Source organism: Solanum tuberosum, unplaced genomic scaffold (assembly GCF_000226075.1).
Source record: "Solanum tuberosum cultivar DM 1-3 516 R44 unplaced genomic scaffold, SolTub_3.0 scf00046, whole genome shotgun sequence".
NCBI classification, from domain to species: Eukaryota; Viridiplantae; Streptophyta; class Magnoliopsida; order Solanales; family Solanaceae; genus Solanum; species Solanum tuberosum.
In genome coordinates, this window is record NW_006238971.1 from 327,797 (window position 1) to 346,232 (window position 18,436).

Consider the following 18,436-nt stretch of genomic DNA (forward strand, 5'->3'; position numbering starts at 1 on the left):
GATTCAACCCGTTTTGAGCCCAAAGTAAACTTGGGCGGGTCAAGACCTAACCCAACCCAATTTCTATTTCAACCCATTTTAATATCTCCAATTTCAACCTAACCCACCCATTTGACGCCTCTAAGATTGACTGTCACTTTGTAAGAGAAAAGATACTCTCCGGTGATATTGTTACTTTGTGAAGCCGAGTGAACAACATGCAGATATTCTCACCAATTCTCTCACTAGTCCTCGTATTAATTACTTTTGTAGCAAGCTTAGTACATATGACTTACCAGTTTGAGGGGGAGTGTTAGAACAGGAATCAAAATAGATTTGTATATAGTATCCTACGTGGAAAGGGATAGTCATATAGTGTCTATAAGGCTCAGTGTGATAATGTAAATACATAATTCAATAATATTTTTCTCAATTTTCACACCAACAGTCAGTGTACTACACTTTTTTACTAATGACCATGTTAAAAAAAATCAGGGAAGGTTTCTACCATAGAGTTTTGCCCATACCTTTTGTCCTCCAAACTTTAATTTTCTGCCATCACCAACTGTTAACCTTATTTTCTTTAGAAACTCATTTCACTGACTGTTGATGTGCACCATGGCATATGTATGCCATATTGGAATTTAATGACACACAGCTATATCATAATCTTTTTGTGTTTACACCAATAACCAAGAATCCGTGTAACATAAAGCCTCAAAGTGTATACTTCTCCCATTCGAGTTTATCACTATATGTCAATAAACTTATCAAAAAACATACCATAAATTAGAATGCAAAATGAAATGTTTGGGAGGTTTTTTGAACTAATGAAATTCTAAAGAAAGAAATGTAGCTCATCCTTAGCATAGCCAAGAGTTTCTAACTCCTTTCTTAGTTCCTTTGACTTCTCAAACAAACCTCCTTTCACGTATACCTTCAACAAAGTTTTATAGATTTTGGGCAGCACATGGGACATCGGATTACGACAGCGCTGGTTGGGGAGATACTGGACCTCTTGGTGGTGTTGGTTTTAGCACAACACTGACGAAAAATGGAACTACACAAATCAAATTTAAGGAATCACCGGAAACGCGCACAGTGACTGCTTTCTCTGTCCCCAATATTTCTCACTATGACTTTGATACCATGTGAGAAATAATGGAGAGAAATATTATTGAATTGTCTATCTACATTGTTACGATAAGCCTTTTCCACACAGAAAGATTCTAGTAACTCACTTATTCTGTAAGATACTGTATAGAAATCCTATTCATATTCCTATTATTCTAAAAGTGGGAACACATTATCAAGAACTACCTTCTTTTGATAATTAAGAAGTAATTTTATTAATAAAACTTTGGTACCACAATGGTCGTAAGGTTGTACAAAAGTTTGTTGGATTTATGTCCTTTATAACTATAAGGATCTGAAGAAATTGAGTATTATATCAACATCATTAACAAAAGAAGCCTTAACCATAGTTTCAGATATTGGAAATATCTATATTTCACAAAAGCAACAATTTCCTCTTTCCTCTACAAACATCTACAGTTTCTCTCTAGACAAACAGTCCACAGCATGCACAAAGGAATGGTTTCTATATCAACAGCTATTTCTTCCTTATCTTCTGTCCTTGCCAGCTGCAGCGCTGATTTAAGTTGCCTGGCACTACCCAGTACCCACTGAATACCACATCGGTTCAGGAACATGCACCAAATCTGCCAAGCATAATAGCAGTGTAATAGTAAATGATTCACAGTTAACTTTCTTTGTATAGATAGCACCAACTGCATGATTTGAACTCCTCCTTTGTAAGTTTGCTGGTGGAAAACAGGCTTTATGTGTAGATCCAGCCAAAGTATGCTAACTTGCTCGGAGCTTTTTGGGTTCCTAATTTCAAATCATCTTCCATGATCATTCAAAACCATTTGTGGGAGCATTCCTCACGAGTACTGATAGGATTTTGCCGAGCATGCACCATCCTTGCATGAGATGTTTTATAAGTGAAAAAAAAAAAAAGTTACTAGAGACTATTGAGATTTTCACTTTGGATGCCACACAGGAAGATTCTAGTAACTCGCTTATTCTTTTGATTTCTCAATCACTAATGTTCCTTCTAAACTGAAAATTTTAGCCTCTTCTATCCCAACAGTCAGCTATACTGCACTTTTATTAATCACCATAATAAACAAATCAGAGAAGGTTTCTGCCATAGAATTTCGCCCATACCTTTGGTCCTCCAAAATTTAATTTTCTGCAATCACCTACTTTTAACCTTATTTTTTCTTGAAACTCATTTCATTGACTGTTCATATGTTTCCACCCAGCAACTCCATGTGGACAATATTCTGAAGATGTGCACCATGGATAATGTATGCTATAATGGAATTTAATGACAACACCAATCACTGGCAATAACCAAGAAACAGTATAATATAGAGCCTCAAAGCGTATACCTCTTCCAGACGTTATCACTTTATGTCAATAAACTTGTCAAAAATATACTATGAATTAGAATGCAAAATGAAATGTTTGGGAAGATTTTGAACACAAGAAATCCTAAAAAAAAAAAAAGAAGTGTACCTCATCCTTAGCATAGCCAAGAGCTTCTAACTCCTTTAGCAGTTCCTTTGACTTCTCAAACAAACCTCCTTTCACATATACCTTCAACAAAGTTGTATAGATTACCTGCAACACACCATGAGCAGCAATGAGTTTTTAACGAAAATTTCTAAAGCTAGTAGTGACAATGGAAATCTAAAACGGAAAGATGATCTAAGTTCCCATAAACAGTTTGACTCCAGGCATACTTCAAATTGCAGTGTTCCAACCATATAGAAATAGTCAATATCCGTAAGTGCAGTTGTCTTTCGCAAAGCACTTTCCTTTTCCCAGTAGCGTGAAGTCTATTTATGATAAGGAATAGCTTGCTCTTGTTTTAGCTTTGCAAAACTGGAAAACGCTGCCTCTTGGGCCATCATTTTTATGTCCGGACAGATCATTGCAGCCTCAAGTATTTCCTTTCCCAACATATTACCACTAATGAGCAGCAAAGATTATTACCGAAATTGGTTCCCTTCAACTTCACAATTGCTTACAAAGTAGGAAAAGACAATTTGGGAGTTGATACTCTTTCAAGGAGGCAATTAAATGCTGAATTTCCGGCTCTTGCTATGTGTACCAATGGATTTTTCAAATTGGCAAGATACTCTCCAGGCAGATACATATACTCATGAGATTATTCAAGCCATCCGCCAAGGCCCTTCCTTAGAACCAAATTTTCACCCAGAGGATCAAAAACGTTATTTCAAGGAAAGGTTGGTTGTTCCATATCAATCTTCTCTATGAAAAAAGCTTCCCTAAAATCTCACGACACACTTTCTGTCGGACATAAAGGATATTTGAAAACCTTGAAGCGCCTCTCCTCCAACTTTTTCTGTCCAAGGACGAAGCATGATGTTAAGCTCTTTGTTCAGAACTGTTTGATTAGTCAACAGGCCAATTACAAAGCTTTAGCACCTGTTGTGGCTTCTACAACCCTTGCCTATACCTGATAGAATAAGAGAAGATACCTCACTTGACTTCATTGTAGGACTTTCTAAATCTGGTGATTATGACACAATGTTGGTTGTTGTAGATTGTTTCAGCAAGTATTCTCATTTAATCCCAGTATCTCACCCATATACCGCCAAGATTGTTGCTAATGGTTTTTGCAGAGAAGTTGTGCATCTCCATGGCATTCCACGGTCAATCCTATCTGATCGGGATGTTATCTTTCTCAACGCTTTCTGGCAGGAGCTTTTCCGACTTAGCAAAACAAGGTTAAGAATGGGAATGTCTTACCATCCACAATCTGATGGACAGATTCAGGTGATCAATAGATGCTTGGAATCTTAGTTACGATGCTTTTGCTATGGAGTCACCTCATACATGGAGTCAGTACTTAACACAGGCAAAAATTTCTTTTCACATGGGCAGAATTTTCTTTTCACACGGGCAGAATTTTCTTTTAAGACGGGCTTCCACTCATCCATAGAGACTACCCCATTCAAGGTTGTTTTTATGGTAGAGATCCTCCATCCTTTTCTCCTTTTGTTCATGGAGAAAAATGCATCGCTGAACTTGAAGAACAACTTTTGAATTGTGATGCCATGCTGAAAATTCTCAAGGATAACCTTTTAAAGTCTCAAACTTCAATGGAACAGCAAGTTAATTCTCATCATCGAGATGTTACCTTTCAGGTTAGAGTTTGGCTTTCTAAAGTGTTCAGCCTTACCTTCAATGTTCTTTGGCTTATCGCAAGTACGAAAAATTGTCACCTCAATTTTTAGGACCATAAACTGTACGATGTGTTGGATCTGTAGCATATGAACAGGAGCTACCTTCTTCTTCCAAAGTCTATCAAATATTCCATGTATCTTTACTCTGTCCAGCTCATTGTCTGCAAGCTATTATACCACCATCCCTTCTTCCTCTTACTAAAGATTGGGAACTTGCCCTATCTCCTACCAAGATTCTTGCGCATCCATGGGTCAAAGAAGATGGTACTTTTTCTTTGGAACTGCTATTTCAATGGGTTGACCATCCCCTTGAAGAAGCTAGTTGGGAGAACTATGATCTCATTGCAGAAATTTCCTTCTTTTCAACCAAAGGACAAAGCGATATTTCAGGGGGATGCACTGATACGACTGCTCATTTACAGTTATGTTTTAGTTTAAATATATATGTATACAGAAGAATTCTGGGAAACAAAAAGAATTGTCATTATCTTTGTATCTAGATTAGAGATTTGTCCATTCAATACCAACATAGTTATTAGTTAATGCAGTGTTTAAGATCCTTGCACTTTATTTTTTTGATAAGGAGATCCTTGCACTTTATTTAACCAGTAAAATTTCACTCTTATCTCTTCTTCATCACAGATTCTATCACATTATGTGGAAAAATTGCAAGGTATTCCGAGGAGAATCCCATAAGGAGATAGGAGAAGCACTGACATAGAAATTTCTACATACAAGTTATTCCATTTTCTTCAATTTCACCTTAGCTTATGTTTTGATTGCGAAAATCATTGTATCTATCCTAAATTTCTCCAACGATTTTGGGAAGTATCCAAAATCGGTAAACCAAATCCGGTACGGATCCCAAACTCATGTCATGTCAACACAAGTACGGAAAGTGAAGAGCCTGATCAACTTAGATTGGACCTCCTTTTCTACTTGTAAATTTTCATGGTAAATTTCTTAAATCCAAATCCTTGATCCATCATTATCAATTTTGAGGAACAGTACCGCTGCTACATTCTGTACTTCATGCACTACTAGTCAAGCAGCTAAGAATCACCAAACTTGACTGGCAACAATGCTTGAATCTACTCACAGTATCAAACCTCCCTCGCCGTACCAAAACACCCCCGACCAACTAACTAATTAAGCTTTTCACTTTTTGGATTATCGAAGAATTTTCTGAATTTGTCCTCTGGTATTTAAGAAAGAAGTGTTGCGAGGTTCTTTCAGACAAATGAGAAGTGTTATAAACACAATTAAATAAATGAAAAAGTGTTTTATCTAATAGCTTAAACTTTTAAATAAGGAGGTCAAGAAGCGCTTCTAAGTTCTAGGAGGATTTGAACGAGGTGGTGAGGGGTAAACAACTTTCTGAGAAGCTATTCATTTTGGCGGAGATTTCAATGGTCACAACGGGTCAATCACTTATGACAAGGTGCATGGAGGTTTTTGTTTTGGGGTGAGAAATGAAGGAGTTGCTTCTAGATTGTGCTGGAGCTTTTGCGTTGGTGATAGCTAATTCATGCTGTCCAAAAAAAGTGGACCACTTGGGTATCTTCCGTAGTGCGGTGGCCAATACTCAAATAGATTATTTACTTTCGGAAGGGTGAAAAGGCCTTTGTAAGGACTGCAAGGTTATCCCGAGTGAGTCTAACTACCCAGCATAAAATCCTGACAATGGACTTGGGGATTAAGAGGGAGGGGAAGAACAAGACTTTGTATGCCCGACTGAGGATCAAATGGGGTGGCTAGACCCCTGCCTTAGCCCTAGGAGATGGGGAAGAAGTTAATGGCGATGGAGACTTGGGGTAGTAGTGGAGATACAAATAGCATGTGGGATAAGACAGCCAGTTGCATTAAGGAAGCAGTTAGAGAGGTGTTAGGGGTTTCGAGGGGTAAATTTGATAGCCATCGAAGGGATTAGTGGTGGAATGGGGAAGTACAAGGTAAAGTGGAAGCAAAGAAAGTGGCATATGCTATGTTGGTAGAGAGAAAAGACGAGGAGGAACGGATGATATCATGTGGTTTACTGTGTTTAGGTGATCACACTTTGTTGTTGTTACGGTTCCTTGCATATATACTCCGCGCTGCTTTGCTATTAGTTGTCATGTTTCTCCCCACTACCTTTTTTCGTCTAATTATTACTTTGATTTGCTTGAGTTGGGGGTCTTTCGAAAACAGTCTCTCCACCTCGGAGAGGTAGTGGTATGGACAGCGTAAACTCTACCTTCCTAAGACCCCACTTTGTGGGATGTCACTGGGTATGTTGTTGTTGTTTTTAAATGAGATGGTCATGCACTTCAATATTGTACCAGAGCAAAAAGAGGTCCAGAGTTCAAGTCTCACTGTCAACCTTTGTCAAAAAGAATTTTCACATGCTTGGCCATGAGAAAAAAAATTAGGCCCGCATGTGAGAAAGGAGTTATGTTCATGCCATATGCATTGTAACCTCTCTTTGGTTCCTAACGTGCAGTTCTTTCCTCTCTTATATTCACTGTGACCAGGAAAAAGGAAATGAACGCAACCCTGTCAACAAAGGTACTGACAATAACAATAACCAGAGGCTCTTGGAAGGCCTACTGGAAACAGTTAATCCAATGTTGCTCTCAAATCTGCTATCTTAAAACCAGTAAACATACATAAAAGCAAAGATGTGTATATTGATATTTTAATTACTTCACAGGTAAGAACGTTTAATGACAAACCTTATTTAATACTAAGCCTGCAGATCTCATCTCTTCAATCAATACCTCAGCCTTCTCGTAATTTCTGTCAGCAGAGTAAGCATTAAGCAAAGAGCTATAGTGGTAGACATTAGGAGAATGACCTTCATCTTTCATCTTCTGAAAGTACTTTGCAGCTTCATTGCACTCTTTATGTGAAGCACAGACAGAAAGGAGTGACCCATAAGTCACACTATCCATTTGCAGTCCATTAGACATCAGCTCCTGAACCAGCTCCAGTGCCTTATAGTATCCACCGTTTACTTTGGCACAGCCTGCAAGAAGCTAAACATAGTAGACGGAAGTTAAAAAGGGGCTAAACACTAAATTATACTAGAGTTTGTGTAATCAACAAGTTTACTTTTGGGAATACGCAACATAATAAACAGTTCTATGTTTTCTATTGCCAATTCTTTGATTCAACAACTCTATTTAACATAACTAGGTGACTGTAACTGCTAGAAGTAGGAATGATTTCTATTTGGAACCAGCGTACCGTGCTATATGTGAATACATCTGGTACTAAACCATCTCGCTTCATTTGAGTAAACAGTTTGAGACTGCTCTCCGATTTTCCGTTTTTTATCAGGGAACTAAGAAATGCATTACAGACTGAGACATTATACTTTATCGACCTGTCTTTGATGTCTCTGTACATTTCTACAGCATCAACACAACTGAGGCTCTTCCCCATGAACTTTACATAACTGCTGTATGATGCAACATTGATCTTCTGATTCTGCTGCATCCATTCAAACGCCTGCGAAATACCACAAATACGAAATAGAACAACAAATTGAATTAACTTTCATGTAGGCAAATATCATATGCCAAATCTGAACGATTTCATGTCTATTTAAAGATGAAAGGATACATAATACTAGGACATTCAATTAATAAAAATGTTAAAAAATTGGCATTAAGAATATTGTATTCAATTAGGGAGATATTGTTTAGATTTCTGTCCTAGTTCTGAATAGGTGTATGTACTATTTAAACACCCCATTGGGAGAATACATTCTTCATTTTTTGTGATAAATCTTTCAAATGGTATCATAGCATTATTAAGAAACTCGTCAGCGTGCCAACTGCCCATCCAAAGATCTTGCCTTCCGTAGGTGTTGTGCACAAACCAACACCATCAGAAGGATTGGATTTGTGACGAGCAGCCAGTCGTTCTGAGTTCTAGAACCATTTTTCCCTTTTTGAGACTTTTTGTGGGTTCTTGTGGTGATTTATGACTTGCAGGGTTGGGTGGCACAGGTCCCCGAGGGGCTCGGGAGATTTTGGAGCACTTGAATCTAAACTAGAGGTTTAACGTTCATAGAGTTGACCAAAGCCAAAATTTGTATTTATCGGACTTAGATTTGTGGTTGAAAGGTTCTTATAGGCGTATGATGATTTTGGACTTGTACCTATATTCGGGGTCTGGGACCTGAGGGGGTTCGGATGAGTTTCAGATGCAAAATCCCATTTCAACATCACCAAATTTTATTTTCTTTTTTCCAGCAGTGTTTTTTCTTCGCTTTCGCGAGGCAAGGTGTCGCATTCACGGAGGCTTGGGCCAAAAGTGTTATCAAACTGATAATTTCACAACTTATGTTTCTCATTCAGTCCCTTGGACCTTGAGTCATTGGATCAAGAGCCTCCAATCATACTTCATAAAAAATCTCTTTACTCTTTCATTTCTGATTATCAATCTCTGCCTATTGTCATATCGACCAATGGTTCACAAAACCATGGCACTTGCAGTAGGCCATGTTATCCTATTTCCCTCTATGACTTTAAACTCAATTAGTTATGTTCCTAGTTATCCTTTCAATCATATATTCATAGGGCAAGGCAATATGAATGTTCTATCATGTTCCATCAGTACTAAAAGGGGTTATACAATATTTCCAGTGTGGAAGTAGGCCAACATTTCTATTGGCAAATAGGGGGTTTCCAAGTACTTATTACCTCTTGGGTGCTATCTTATTAGGTTCAACCACTATAGTTGTTCGGCACCCACAAACCATTCCGACCGGCGGTCAGACTTTCTTTGAATATGTTCTTGAATTCATACGAGATATGAGTAGAACTCAAATTGGAGAAGAATATGGGCCCTGGGTTCCATTATTGCCCTATGTTTTTATTTATCTTTGTTTCTAATTGGTCAAGACAACACCTGTAACCCAAGCCGATAGTCGAAACGCGAGGTTTATCCATCGTGAGATACACACGAAATACATGCAGGATCATCATTAGGACCATCATACTTGCCAACCATCGATGAACTGACATACTTTGATTGAACTCATGAACGATACTCTTCAAATATAGGTGATCAAATTTCTACAAGGTAGATATAAGTTTCTCAAGCTTTTCTCTAGTGTCCCAACAATTCCACATATCAACTGCACTTTAATGCTGCCTATCAGATAGAAACGTTGCAAGATGCACAAACAAAAAAGCTAATAGCTGATATTACTGATTAGATAACCTAACCATGAGACAGATTGTACAATGGAACATCATTTTTTATAACGGTGATGTTCAGACCATCTTGTGCACACGTCGATTAATACAACAGAATACAAAGAAATGACCTAGTGTTTTTTTCTCTGTTAGGATTTAAACCTAAAACCTCATGGTTCTCCTGGCACTTCATTGACCACTAGGCCACACCCTTGGGTGCTTGTACATTTGGACATCATTATTACCAAAGAAAAAAAAAACTTGATAGGTTTGCTGACAGAACCTGATAAAGCTCCCGTCTTCTACTTAGCTTCCCGAAATAGCGCAAAATCACATTCATATCTTGTACTTTAAGTGTATCACCATGCCTGAAAAGGAGCTAATACAATTGAACCATGGATGTTCTAAAGGTTCCAAAAAAAGGTTGTAAATACCCAGAAAATGAGGTATCTGACCACTTTCAGAGTCGAAGCACATACAAGAACCAACACCAGATAGATACTAAAAGCAATTACAATTTCAACCATAAATTTCGAAAATTACAATTTCAAGGTATCTAATAATTGAGGATTAGAGTTTGTTAATTCGAAACCTTGCAAGAGCAGAAGCCAAGTCAGATGAGTCCTGAATGTGAAGAATTGCAGACTGTCTATCAGTACGGGAAACAGGAAACTGATTTGAAGAGACATAATCAGTGAGCACATTCTGAAATTCGCCTTGCTTACAACAATTTGTAGTTACCACAGAGGTCGAACACCGAAACTTGTGAATGCGTCTGTTTCTATTGGAAGGAGTTGCCAAACCAGAAAAGAATGAAGGTGATGAAAGAGCCATTATCGACTCAGACGCACCGTAAAACCACCAATTTCAATACCCACTTGATAAACCTTTTCCTTTTTTTCGACTTCTTTCTTTATCTCAGTAGAGATTTTGAATTAAGGGTCACATGACAAAATTAAATGGAAATGGCACTCGCAAAAGTTTTAATAATTGAGTATATGTGACAATTATGTAATTAAGAATGAAGGATTGTGGAATTTGTCCTCAAGTTTTTAAGTTGACAATTTGGTCCATTGTATTAAATGAGGGTTAAAAGACTAAAACATAATTTAACCAATTATGGTGGGAACCAAAAATGGAGGGAAGCCAACGAAACAAAAGGGGAAATAAAAGCTGCAAATGACGACTTAAAATTTTGAGCTTGGCCCATTTAAAATAAGTAACCAACTATTTACCTAACCCAACTCATTAGCTACTTAGGCCCTATCTTTTAACCCGCCTTTTTAATAAGTAATTAGTAGATAAAAATAGAAAAGAGGCGGTGGGAGGGGTTTAAAAATAGTTGCGCTGGTTTCAGCTTAAAGCGGTGGAGCGCTAGCTTCTGGAAAAGAAAAAAATTATCCATAGAAGCTAAAGGCAACACAGAAAGAAGGAAGAAGGTAAGGATAAAGGAAACCAACAACAAAATTCAACACCACGTAAAGGTTTTCATCTCTAAGACATAAAACAAACAAGTATTGTAGAAGACCCAACTGTTTCTCTCCATTCTTGACTTATTAAATAATTGTACGTCGAAGGCGTAATCATTGGGAGCAAATTGAAGTTAGTATAGTGAGTGATAATTCTTCCATAGTTGATTTTCCTCTATCCCGTATTTTGAATTTGTTTTCTTGCTCTGACTAACTTATCTAAAAATTAATCTTTTGTGCGCGGACAAGTGGTAGTATGATCAAGTATTTGAAAATGTATTGAATAGTTTCTATCGTGAGTTATATACCTATTACTCTTGAATTTATGAGTTATTATATGTGGTGATATACAAATTTGACACAAGCAGAATATAAATGTATGTTGCATTCCAGAGAACTATTTTCAGGAAGCTAACTTTGTCAGTATCGTCGTTTTCTAACGCCAGGATCGTTAGACCTGGTGCACCTTGTAGGAAAACTAATGTGGTACATCCACCCTCTAGAAGGGAACCTAGCTGACGGGGTGGTCATACGGCTATGGTAAATCCGTAGTGTCAGAAACTATACTCGATATTGGCATTGGATCCTCCCAATAAATGATGGATGTGATTATCGAAATATCTTAAACACAATTTTCATACATGAATAGATAAATTGATTTAAGAAAGTTCTGGATGGTGATTTATAGTTTACATTCTCTTCTGTTTATATGTCTGTCCTAGGTGCAACGTTATGGCTGTCATTGTTGGTCACTCAGTCGGTTTGACTGACCCCACTCCTTCTTTCTTTTTCTTTCGGCTAATTCAACTGAAGGTGATCCTTGACTCCAGCATAGTAAAAGACAGAGCTAGTGCCAGATCCAGTAAGCCCCGCACTTGCTTCGCGTGGGCCAATATTTTGTTTCAACTAATGAAATATATTAGTGTACTTAATCCTAGAGTCTTTCTCTTTGAGTCGATCTAGTAAATTTGGATTTGGTTTGGGTTGATGAGAAGGTGACTTGGAACATCTGAGTTTTATGAAAGTCCCTAATTTCGATTATATTGGTGTCTTAGACTTTATATGTTTTGATTGTAGTAGGTTGGTTTGTTGTTTGTTGAATGCTGATAGGGTTGAAATTTATGGATCACTCCATGTACAGAGGAAACTCTGCCGAAATTTTAGCATGAAGTTGTCTTGGCTCACCAGTAGGCTTAGGCTTACTGAATGCCAGTCATGACTTATGTGAATTGGGTCGTGATAGAATTGGTATCAGAGCCTTAGATTTAGAGTATGACTCAAAGAGCATCGGTTTATTGTCACGCCCCGAGAGCACCCCCTAGATGTGACCGGCGTACTTGACCCCGAAGGGGTCTCATACAAGCCTCATAGCATACATGAACATAAAAACATAGGGGAAAAAGTGCGGAATTTAAAACTTTTCTTTACAATCGAAGTTCTTTATAAAAATGAAAGAGAATCTATGACACTATGTCTCAAACCATCTATAACATTGAATTAAAACTCTTGAATATAACTTTAGGGACACGGCCCTTACAAAAAGTCGAAAACATAAAAGAAAGACAATAAAGGACATATGGTTGATCCCTCGAATACAATAAGGACTCACCAATCTTCTTCTTCTTGATCTTATTTGAACCTAGCCACGAGGATGGAATCCAATATCTCCGAAGCCTACACTTATAGAACATGTAGAAATATGGGTTAGCACAAAATGTACCAAGTATGGAAGCCATGCACAAAACCATTTAAAACATGCATGAAAAGGGACATTTCATTTTAAATCATGCTATATGCCATTTTTGAACATCATATATCAATATAATACCAAGCATAGTCTCCAATATCAACATAATACAAATCCTAATCTTCACAATACATAGCCTCCAATCACAAATAATAGAAAGTCAAATATCAAGATCATCTCATCATGAAGTAATCATCACATAAGCAACCCCTAAGAAACACTTGTGCAATGTATGGTTGGCATCCCATAATACCAACCCTAAGTACTCCTTTGAAGCTACCTTAGTCATGCACTTCAACCTTAGACCTCATTATAAGCAATAATCACAAATAAGGAAATAGTCATGTACATTACTTAAATTATAAGGAAAGTCATTGATAACAACTATCTATTCAACACACATGCATGCATTCAAATCTCATCATAATATAAAGGAACCATCCCATGACATCCTACTAAGTCTACTTGTGCAATGTGGGAGTGAAGTCCCATACCCCCACTCCTACCAAGTAAAACTTACCAAGAAGTCATAGTATAGTTCGTGTCTCATTTATTATCTTTATTATATAGGGAAAAGTAGCCATAACCGACATAGACCATGTGAGCTACATGAAATTCGGTGTCGTGTAACCCCACACCGAAAGAAGGTGCCCTACTTGCCTAAGGTAGGATTAAAATGTATAGCTATAAGGTGGATCCACTAGCTAAAGATACCTATGTCGGCACATAGTTATGGGATAGGGAGATTGCTTCTAGAAACCCTACCTCTTGCATTGGTGAAGGAGTTTCCATCTCATGAGTTTACTTTAGATGACCCAACCTTTGGCATTGACCATATCCACTCGGTGCTAAGCATTATTCCCCAAATTATATGTCATTATTCTTGAATTGTATTTACATGTGTGAAGGAATGCTCTACCCTTCGTTCAATACAATTCATAAAATAGCTCATAAATTCATTAAAGTGAGAATGTACTTTCAACTTTAGAATCATAATTAGTATGTGAGAATAACTTTCACACTAAGATCATGTGTTCTCATGAGAATGAACTTTCAATCAACACAATAGGATCATCATGGTCATGTACATTTCATGCATAATAATGTGTAAAGGTGCATATGAGAACTATGTTTTCAATTAACACCATTGATACATCATGATCATGTTTCTGCATGGAGTGTGTGTGTAATTGTCCTTGCAGCGACACGACAACAACATTATCATCATCCTAGACAATTCATTCATAATCAAGTGTAAGGGTAAGGGAAGAATAGCCTTTCAACAATACCACAATATACACAATAGTCATAGGACCTTCACTTTCTAAATAAATCATAAATTCACACACAACCTTGTCAACATGCACAAACCTTCACAATATGCCCTTCAAGGGCTTATGGATCGACTAACCCCAAACATATAGCAATAGCACATTAAATAAGGAAATATCATGATCCAACAACTCATCAATACATTAATCACATCATGATTGACACTTTATACTCCAAGTACTCACAAATATGCATATAATATCATGATCAAGCCAATTCATGTTAAAAGCATTACCCTAAACCAATTCAAGTCTAGGTGATCTAATCTAAGGCATTACATGAAGAAGTTCATCATACTTGGAGGATCACGTTTAAACCCTCAATTTGCCTCTTTCATGACACAACCCTAGAATCTTAGGTTAATCAAGAATACATGTAGAATTATACAATCATCAAGTAACTACATCATAAATAAACACCTCCACCTTTCAAGTGGATCAACAAGTTTATATACAATGGTCATCAACATATACAACCCTAGCAAATTGCCTTTCAAGGCTAAGAATCAAGATCAACCCTAACTTCTAGAATTGCCATATTAGATAGAGAGATATCATGATTCGACCACATAATAAATATAAACATAATCAATTGTTAAGCTTCTATGATCAATCAAGTCACACCTTAGTTCACAATTTAGGAAGAAGGGGAAATCATGGGTCCAAGGGAGATTTTCATTAAAATCCATCAATAATCCATTAATCCAATCATAAATCATCATAAGCAATCATAATAAACCTTAATTACGCAATTGAATTCGTTTTGGAAGGAGACCCATGACTAGATTGAAAAACTCTAGAATTGGGGAATTTGAAAACATAGTTGAAGGGGCTTCTTGGTGATAGCTAACCAAGAATGAAAAGCATCCATACCTTAGGAAGATTTCTACACGAATTTGAGGAAGAAAAGGATGGATCTTGAATCCCTAGCTTGACCTTGTTGATGTTCTTCAATGGAGGTCTTCTTCTTAGAGAGAGAAATATTTGAGAGGGAAAGTAGTTGGGTTTTGATTTGGGGTCTTGGGTTATAATGACTTAATGATGTGTTTAATACCTTAAAATACTTTATATATATAAAATAAACTCATATTAATCAACCCCTACTTAAAACAAACTAAAAATGAATTACCTAAACTAACCCACCTATTGGCCGACTTTGGGCAGATTGCAGGTGCAATCCATGCCCCATGGACCTACGGTCCGTCAATTGATCTACTGGGCGTGCTGCAGGTCCATGGTTTTGACATGAAGCTCCTCAACCAGGCCTTGAACCACGCCCCATGACCTACGGGGAGTCACTCAATCTATTGGCCGTAGATGGCCATTCGTAGGTCACCTATTTGACAACTTTTTGTGAACTTAGGCAGCCTTGGGGGTTAGACTTTAAGGTCCTCCCCAAGGACCCTTGGTTGGTCTTTGGGGGGTCGTACCTTGGCGTTTAACCCCTAGACACCTCAACCTAAGCTCGGGAAGTCAATATACAACCTACAACCAAACATCAAACTCAAAAGCTCACACATACGTCTCTAGTCTCACCTACTAGTTTCCATTAAACTCTAGCTTGGTCTTACTATATTTCTGGGTTGTTACATTTATTCAAGAACTTAATCGTGTATATGTGGTGCACCATATGCACGATCATTTATTTGTTAAATCTTGTGATGCTATAAGCCGTCTAAAGCCAATTAAGAATCTAATATCGTCTATGTGATTACAGATGGTAGATAGAGTTGTGCTGCCTCCAAACATAGGTTGGGGTCGAAGGAGAGGTCGGGGAATGCCGGGTAGGCAAGCTACTGACCTAGTTGTTGAAGAAGATGTGATACCACCACTGCAATCTCTGAACGACACTACTAGAGGGACATAATCAATGTAATGGGCCACTTCACAGGTCAATTCGAGAGTTTCTTGAGTTAAAGCCTCATGTATTTACGGGGGCTAGTGAGGCCGGAGACCCCTTATTGTTCTTGGATGGAATTCAGAAAGCATTAGATGCACTTGAATATTCTAGCACGAGGTCACTTAAGTTGGCTGCCTATTGTTTGCAAGATATAACGGAAGAATGGTTTAAATCTTTTAAGGCAGGGCGACCAATTAATTTGCGTCCCTTGATGTGGAAAGAATTTTCTGATGCATTTATGATGAGTCCATAAATTGGACTCATTTAGGGTTTATTTTGATAGAAATAGTGTCCTCAAATGCTTATTTTGTCTCAATATCTGATGAAAACTTTTAAGTTTCAAGTAATTGAAGTTTTAGTGGAAGCATGGACACTTAGGCACAAAAAGGAACAAAAAGGTTGAAAAGAACGAAGAAGCTGAAGCCTAAGCATCGCCAAGCACACTTGGCGATTCGCCGAAGGGACACACTCCGCCCTTTGTTCCAGTATGCGAAGCCCTGAAGAAGAAGGATAAAAAAGGCGATGAAAGGAGCAGTCGGCGCTTCGCCGAATAGTTCCGCGAAGCAGTACTATACCACCCAATGGTCCAGAATGTGAAGATTCTAAAGGCAAGCACGAAACGACGATGATACAGAGGATGAGCGAGTCACCAAGTTATTCGGTGGCCTCGATTAACCTCGTCGAGCGATCCGCCAACACTAATTTCTGAAGTTTTATAAATACTAAACTCTTTATTAATTTTAGAGAGTCGAATTATTATTATAATTTTCATAGTAAAATAGTACTTTTTTGAAATATTTTCTCTCAAGTTTGGAGAGGGTTTTTGTTTGGGAGACTTGAAGAAAGAAAAAAATCATCTTCCCCAAGTTGAAAGTGGGTCTTCTCCATTCTTCTTCCTTTGCTTAAATCAAGGTTTAATTCCTTAAACCCATTTGATTTTAGTATCATTTTAGGTGTATTTTGTTATTTCTTGATGTGTGGCTAAAAACCCCCATTCTTGGGGTGTGATTTAGCAAATATGTGTTGATATTATTGTTGGGTCTTGTTTGCTGATAGGTTAGATGTATTTTAATGGTGTTTTCACCTAGTGGTTGTGATTTAATTTAATGGGTTTGTAATTGCAAATACAAAACCACTGTAACGACCCTCAAAATAAAAGTAGAGCCTCACATGGGTTTTATGCATTTATAACTTGTCAAAATAATCAAGAACAACCTTTTAAGTCATTTTTAAAGAGTTTGGAAGTCAAACGTCAAGGGACGACCAAGACGTTCGGAAACTAGTCCTTTACGTGTTGGTGTGTTCTAGTATGTTGCTCGTGTTTTTATGTGTTGTTTGGAGTCTAAAATCAGTGGAGGTGACCCTAGTGTATTAATAAATATTTTTATGGTCAAAACGTTCGGATACGACACCCCGGGGGCTCAGGGAGCATGTCCGCGTCGCGGACTAGCTCCACCAAAAGACAAATGTTTGGTCCGCATCGCGGACATGTCGCAGACTCTACTGTCTCGGATTTAATTTATGAAAAACTTGTGGGAACACCTCCGCGTCGCGAACTTGTTTCCCGACGAAATCTGCGAAAATAAAACTCAAGTTTGACTTGTTTAAAAGGTCCAACTAAGTGAGGGGTAGTTTGGGGTACTTTTGGGGGAATTATTATAAAATGGTTATTCTACCTATTTTAGGGGTATTTTAAGTTGGTTAAAACCCCAAACCTAAAATTAGACCCCATTCTTCAAATTGACCCTTCCCTCTCAAAATAGATTCTCTCAAAAACTCCATTGAAGACCTTGATGAAGCTCAAGCTAGAAGATGGGTTTTCAACTGATTTCTTCTTCAATTTCATGGGTCTTCAATAATTAAGGTATGGTGACTCTTGATTCTTGAATAACCTCTCATTCAAGGAGTTCTATCAAAGATTTTCAAAAGTGATTCAAAGACCAAAATTCCCAATTTTCAATCTAAACATGGGTTCCTTGTCAAACGATTTTCTAAGTTATTCTATTGATGAACTAATGTGGAATTAATGTTTTTTAAGACAATTTTCAAAGGAATTCTTGAAGAACCCATGATCCCCAAATTCTCAAAAATGGGCTTATGATGTGGGTCTTTGTGAATATAATCTCTATTGGTGAAATTATGTTTATATTAGATTGTATTGATGTTTCCTATGATTATATATACTTATTCATGTTGAATTATTGGTATATTGATAAGTTGAGTATTATGGCCTTATGGGCAAAGTTATGGGTTGATCCCTTTGTTTATAGAATTGTACTTAGATTATGTTTATGATATTGAATTACATTGTTGATTCCTATTGCTATCTATGTCAATTGATTATGAATTGTTGAGGATTGATCCATGGTGATCATGGCTAGGAGAATTGGTAAGTTGACCTAATTTCTAGTCTATAGTATGAGAATTGATGTTGTGAGGTTTGATCCACTTATGGTGGAGGTGTTTAATTATTATCTATCCATGCATGTTGAGATCATGGACTTGAAGGAAATAGATGTGAAGTGAATTGATAATTATGAT

At 37.5% G+C, this 18,436-nt stretch overlaps 1 protein-coding gene across 5 annotated transcripts in view; it reads right to left on the reverse strand.

Annotated features, from left to right (window-relative positions):
- The window catches only part of LOC102584578 (pentatricopeptide repeat-containing protein At1g10910, chloroplastic), a 34,950-nt gene extending 24,547 nt beyond the window's left edge, over nucleotides 1–10,403 (reverse strand). For 4 of the 5 annotated variants that reach the window (XR_001473015.1, XM_006343420.2, XM_006343421.2 and 1 more), the window contains exons 1-5: nucleotides 10,041–10,403; nucleotides 9,732–9,816; nucleotides 7,488–7,751; nucleotides 6,974–7,276; nucleotides 2,566–2,670 (exon numbers count right to left, since the gene is read on the reverse strand). Coding sequence is in view for 4 of the 5 variants with exons in the window: in XM_006343420.2 (XP_006343482.1) it covers nucleotides 2,566–2,670; nucleotides 6,974–7,276; nucleotides 7,488–7,751; nucleotides 9,732–9,816; nucleotides 10,041–10,282 (999 nt within the window). In the remaining variant the exon portion in view is untranslated. The remainder of the gene's footprint in view (nucleotides 1–2,565; nucleotides 2,671–6,973; nucleotides 7,277–7,487; nucleotides 7,752–9,731; nucleotides 9,817–10,040) is intronic. The other variant, XM_006343422.2, reaches the window with a different exon arrangement.
- Between the last annotated feature and the right edge of the window lie 8,033 nt (nucleotides 10,404–18,436).